Source organism: Myotis davidii, unplaced genomic scaffold (genome assembly GCF_000327345.1).
Source record: "Myotis davidii unplaced genomic scaffold, ASM32734v1 scaffold174, whole genome shotgun sequence".
Classification (NCBI taxonomy): Eukaryota; Metazoa; Chordata; class Mammalia; order Chiroptera; family Vespertilionidae; genus Myotis; species Myotis davidii.
In genome coordinates, this window is record NW_006289087.1 from 1891099 (window position 1) to 1897244 (window position 6146).

General features: G+C 42.4%; 1 protein-coding gene across 1 annotated transcript in view; it reads right to left on the reverse strand.

The window, feature by feature from the left end:
* Positions 1-6146, reverse strand: part of DNAH14 (dynein, axonemal, heavy chain 14) — a 157968-nt gene that overhangs the window by 132637 nt on the left and 19185 nt on the right. The window contains exons 9-12 of the mRNA XM_015562337.1: positions 5743-5993; positions 4101-4230; positions 2047-2291; positions 1071-1168 (exon numbers count right to left, since the gene is read on the reverse strand). Coding sequence (XP_015417823.1) covers positions 1071-1168; positions 2047-2291; positions 4101-4230; positions 5743-5993 — 724 coding nt within the window. The remainder of the gene's footprint in view (positions 1-1070; positions 1169-2046; positions 2292-4100; positions 4231-5742; positions 5994-6146) is intronic.

The following is a 6146-nucleotide window of genomic DNA, read 5'->3' on the forward strand; positions in this document are numbered from 1 at the left end:
AAAAGGAAATCAAGCAATGCATTGGAGCCCGGCCGGTGCGGCTCAGTGGTTGAGTGTTGACCTATTAACCAGGAGGTCACCAGGGCACATGCCAGACTTGCAGGCTCAACCCCCAGTAGGGGGCATGCCGGAGGCAGCCGATCAATGATTCTCTCTTATCACTGATGTTTTTCTCCCTCTCCCTTCTTCTCTGAAATAAATAAAAACATATTTTAAAAAACAAACAGTGAATTGGATACCAGTTTAGAAAGAGGGATCTCTGAACTCAGCAAACTACGGTGATGTGGTTGGAGAATGATGCTGCATTCAGGGAGCCACAACGGGTCCTGTGTTCCAGGATGGACTGAGACTGTGGAGAAGGGATCAACTCATGGGTCAGGCTGGTGACTGCCATGTCATGTCAGGCTGTGTACACCCAGCTGGAACAGCATTAATAAAAATCTATTTAAGCCCTGGCCAGTGTTGCTCAGTGGATAGAGCGTTGGCCCACACACTGAAGGGTCTCGGGTTCGACTCCCGGGTCAAGGGCAGGTACCTGGATTGCAGGTTTGATGCCAGGCCCTGGTCGCGGCACATGCAAAAGGCAACCGATCAATGTGTCTCTTTCACCTCTCTTTCTCTCTCTCTCTCTCTCTCTCTCTCTCTCTCTCTCTCTCTCTTTCCTCTCTCTCTCCCCCCCCTCCGCCCCCTCCTTTCCACTCTCTCTGAAAGCAATGGAGACTGTCCTCAGGTGAGGATTAACAACAACAAAAAATCTACTTAAGGTGGAAACAATATCTTTGTTTTGCTGATATAGAAGATATTAAGTCTCATAAAATTCTGTAGTACATTATTGAAAAAAAAAGAAATCCAAGCCTCCACAATTTTCCTGATTCTATGGTTGTGTGTCTAATTCCCACATGCTCAAATAACTTCAAATTCACATCGATTGATCCCAAAGAGTGTGAATCCATGATCTCTAATATACCGTAATGTCCGCCACATACCTGGGTAAAAGCTCCCAATCCCTAAATTTAAGAAAATATTGCTGAAGGGTACAATGTATGTAATGAAACACTTAAAATACCTACTTATGCATTTCTCAAGATCAGCCAGCATATTCTGAATTTTTATTGAGAGGTCGAGTCTGTTGGGAGCAATTAAGAGATTCGTAGGGAATTCTAAAAACCTACGGGAGAAAACGATGAGAGCGAATTTCAACACGGTGCCGGAACAAAACGTCAAGTCTAATTAGTTGTAATTTCAGAAGCGTGTGCTACTTACTCATCGTTCTCGGTTTTATTATCGAAATCATCCATGGCTTCTATATCTATTAGAATCCATTGAAAGAAAGAGAAGAAAAAAATTGATTGATATTTATATCGGCTAAAGGACAAGCTGCTATGTAATCAGTGCTTCCCAAACACCCTAAGAATCACCTGGAAAGGCAGCGTCCAGCCAGCACCACCCCGCCTCACCCCCAAATCTGATTAAGGAGGTCTCAGATGGAGTCCGAGAGTGCGCATGTTAACGAGCACCCCAGGTGCTGTCCGTCCTCGTGAGGGGGGGCTCCTTGGGTCCCCCTCAGCGACCAGTGGTATTAAGATTAAAAAATGGGTCATGGCGCCGAAACCGGTTTGGCTCGGTGGATAGAGCGTCAGCCTGCGGACTGAAAGGTCCCAGGTTCGATTCCGGTCAAGAGCATGTACCTGGGTTGCGGGCACATCCCCAGCCGGGGGTGTGCAGGAGGCAGCTGATCGATGTCTCTTTCTCATCGATGTTTCTAACTCTCTATCTCTCTCCCTTCCTCTCTGTAAAAAATCAATAAAATGTATTTTTAAAAAAATGGGTCAAGGCGCTCCTGCTCGCATCCACCACGAATGGCCTGTTCCGTTTAAACTTCCTCGGGGCCTCCTCCTTCGACCTTGCTCAACATCACCACCTGCCGAGCGCTAATCCCTAACGATGTCTTTTTCTCTCCCTTGTGATGCCCCAGGTGTCAGGCTATTCCCTTTGGGCTTCCCCGTCTCATTCATCTCACCTGAAAGGATTTCTACGAGGCTCAACGTGGTGGGTTTCGGCCGCATCACTAGCAGCTCATCGCTGGAGGGTTTGACGCTGCTGACTTCACTCTCTGGCATTTCCTCCTCCTGGTACAGCGCGGATTTCTCCGAGGACCGCTCGGATTCCTGGAAGCTCTCTCTGGAGCTGCTCAAAGAATCCCTCTCAGAAGGAATTCTCAAGTGTAGATTGACTTCAAATACCGGTGCGTATTTTGTCAGGTCCTTATCCAATTTAATGGAATTGAAAACCTAAGGTGACAGAGAGGTTACAGTTCTGGTGATAATATAGAGGTAAAAGGACATTTAGATAATACAGTCTTAAATTTTACATGATCAATAATAACTTCAGGTTAACCGAGTAACACTGTATTGCCAGATAACTGCTATTTGCATGTTTTTGTTTTTTTTTTAAAGTGAATGGAAAAATAAATGAAATACTGCAGTATTTTCCCCAAAACTGTATAAACGGATACCAGAGTGGCCCAATATTAATCATTTTAGAGCTTAATACATACAAATTCTTAGGCCCCATCCCGAGAGATTTTGAGTTAAAGGGTGAGGGGTCAAGGCCAGGAATCTGAACCACTTAAAAGCTGCCCTGACCGGTTTGGCTCAGTGGATAGAGCGTCGGCCTGCGGACTGAAGGGTCCCAGGTTCGATTCCGGTCAAGGGCATGTACCTTGGTTGCAGGCACATTTCCAGTGGGAGGTGTGCAGGAGGCAGCTGATCGATGTTTCTCTCTCATCGATGTTGCTAACTCTCTATCCCTCTCCCTTCCTCTCTGTAAAAAAAAAAATCAATAAAATATATATTTTTTTTTAAAAAAGGAAAAAAAGCTGATCAGGTGATGCTAGTGGGCACCCAGGCTCAGGACGTACACATCAGGAATATATTTCACATTCACTGCCCCAGGTCATAGCTCCTCACTTTGACACACACGTTAGTACAGGCATCCCCACCGAGAACCAGGAGGGTCTGAGGTATCGATATTGTATTCACACAATGTGACTGCTTGTAGGCTCTGTCTAGGCCTGAGTTCTCGATTGATTGATCCCTCACGTCCATGAAGTGATTGGTTGTGCTGGAGGGGTGTGTCTCGATGTAGGCACCGGAGTCACCTGCTAGAACCCCAACCTGTTCTAGGTTATGAACAGAGGCAGCTAACGTGTAAAGAAACGCCACTGGCACCCGGTGAAGCTCTGGGGAAAGAGCTTAGGTGGATGCAGACGGCAACCTGCAAGCCTTAAAAGTCCTACACGCACGGGGACAGAGTTCCTGTGTGGGAGGACGAGACAGTCCTGGAAGTGGGATGTGATGGTCGCACCGTACTGGGAACGCACCGATGCCACTGAATTGTCCGCTGACAAGTGGTTCAAGTGGCCCATTTTCTGCTGTTTTACCACAATAAAGAAGTCCACACCGCAATTCCCAACGAATATATAAAGTGTGGCATCGCTTGCTCTGGAAAATGACCTCTGCCGGGTATTTTCATTAGCACTGCCCACTGGTCTACTTCAGTGCCTACTTCAGTGCCTGGTACATAGTAAGAACCCAATAATGCATGAAGGTAAGTGTGAATATAGCTTTCTATAGAGGAAGCAGAGGTGTGTGTGTGTGTGTGCCTTTGTGTGTGTGTTTTGGGTAAGAAATTGAGCATTAACCCCTTCCCCAATAATTTTTTTGTTAAAAACGTTTCTTTTTCAGACTAATTTTTTTTTTATTTTGGTTCTATATAGTATTTTTGATGCTGGTTATGAAAACAGTTTGTAATTATTTTTTCTTCCCATTTTTGTGGTTAAGAATACTATTTCCTCAGAAAGTTTCTAGATGAAATTATTTAGAATGGTACGTATGTAGCTGGTTTTTGAAGGTAAAGTTTTTAGACGAGTATACTCGTCGACGACTGAAAAAAGAACATTTTGTGAAAACGTGTATACACGTTTCTGCCGGGGAAGGGGTTAATCATAAATCACATTTTAATTTCCAAACTTATTTCACTTACTTTTCGCTTATTCATTCATTAAAAATCTGTGTTTATATTTTTCAAAGACCACTTACCTCATTAATATCCGCTTCTGCTTTTAAGTCTGACTTTGGAACAGCAGTAGCATATATGTTTGAATTAATAACAAGTTCTTCATTATCATTTGTTATCCTTCCAGTAAGAGCAAAGATATCCTTGTATGTTCTAGATTAAGAAATGGGAAGCAAAAATACAGTCTTTTAAATTCTTGTTATCTTGTTAATATCCACAAAACATAACTAGACATTCCCCCAAAGAAATATGCTTAGCATCACGAATCGTTAGGGAATTACAAATCGAAGCCATAACAAGATATCCCTTGCCGAAACCGGTTTGGCTCAGTGGATAGAGCGTCGGCCTGTGGACTGAAGGGTCCCAGGTTCGATTCCGGTCAATGGCATGTGCCTGGGTTGCGGGCACATCCCCGGTGGGAGATGTGCAGGAGGCAGCTGATTGATGTTTCTCTCTCATCGATGTTTCTAACTCTCTATCTCTCTCCCTTTCTCTCTGTAAAGAAATGAATCGTTAGGGAATCACGAATCATTAGGGAATTACAAATCGAAACCATAACAAGATATCCCTTCATACCAATTAGGCTGGGTATGACTATGTAAAAAGGAAAATAGTAGTGTTGGTGAGGTAGAAGCCTGGTGCTTTGTTGGTGGAAATTAAAATGTTGCAGCTTCGCCCAGCTGGCGTGGCTCAATAGCCAAGAGGCTAACCCAACTACCATCAACAGATGAACAAACAAACAAACAAAACATGGTATATCTACACAATGGAATATTATACAGCCTTAAAAAGGGAATTCTGTTACATGCTACATCACGGATGAGCCTTAAATACATGGTGCTAAATGAAACAGGGCAAACGCAAAAGATAAATATTGTATGATTCCACTTATCTGAGGTACTCAGAATAGTAAGTTCCTAGTCACAGAAAAGACAACAGAGGTTACAAGGGCTTGGGGGGGGGTGTACACATAGGACAAGGAGTGACTGTTTAATGGGTGCAGAGTCTCATAACATTTAAGAATGGGATAATGAAAAAGTTCTGGAAATGAATACGTTGATGGCTGCACAAGACTGAATGTACTTAATGCCGCTGAATTACATATTTAAAAATGGTAAATTTTGTTATTTATATTTTACTACCATGAAAAATTCGTATGTCTCATTTAAGCAGAACTGACCCAAATTCCAATGGAAGCTTATGGTTTCCTTCTCGAATCACCCTGATATTTTTAAGAACTAGCCCTGGACGTTGAATTAGCCCTATACACAGAATTTCCAGAGTTAGCAAATGAAAGTACAAAACACCCAGCTGAACTGGAATTTCAAACAAACGATAATTTTTAGGATAGGCAATATTTGAGACATACTAAAACATTATTACATATCTGAACTTCAAATTGTACTGGACACCCCATATTTTATATGGCCATCAGACATATGCAGAATTTTGAAGAAATATTGGAAACTTTTCTTAAATGTTACAGACAGTATTAAGCAAAGTATTGCCAGGTAATTGTAAAAATGGAGCACATACAATTTGCTATAAGAAGATTTTTCAAATTCTCACTTCAACTATAGGCTATTTCCTCTACCATGGACAATCAATGTTTGCAACGCTATGATTACAAATTCCTTTTATCAGTAAAAAGAAAATATGATTTACTTGATTAGGTTTTCATTCCTTTTTTCCGCTGAAAATGGCATTCTAGCAGAACTATGAAATAATTCCAAAAGTAGAGTGACTGCAGTGTTCATCAGCTGGCGGATGAGCTCCTGAAATATGTAGTCAACCAGCATGAAAAACCTCAAAATTTTTTTTAATAAACGTCGATATACAGGCAGCTTGATATGTGGTCTGGCATCTTTAGAGAAGCTTGACTCAAAAAATTCTCTAATTCCTTCCTTTTCTGCCACCTACAATTCAATGAACACACATATATACTTAGTCGCACGAATATTTGCATTCTATACAACGCCTGGAAAATTTCCTGTACGTGCAGCTGGGAAGTGCACAGTATTAGTTAGTTGCTAATTAACTAGTCCTTGGTCCCTCTACCTGCCCGTTTC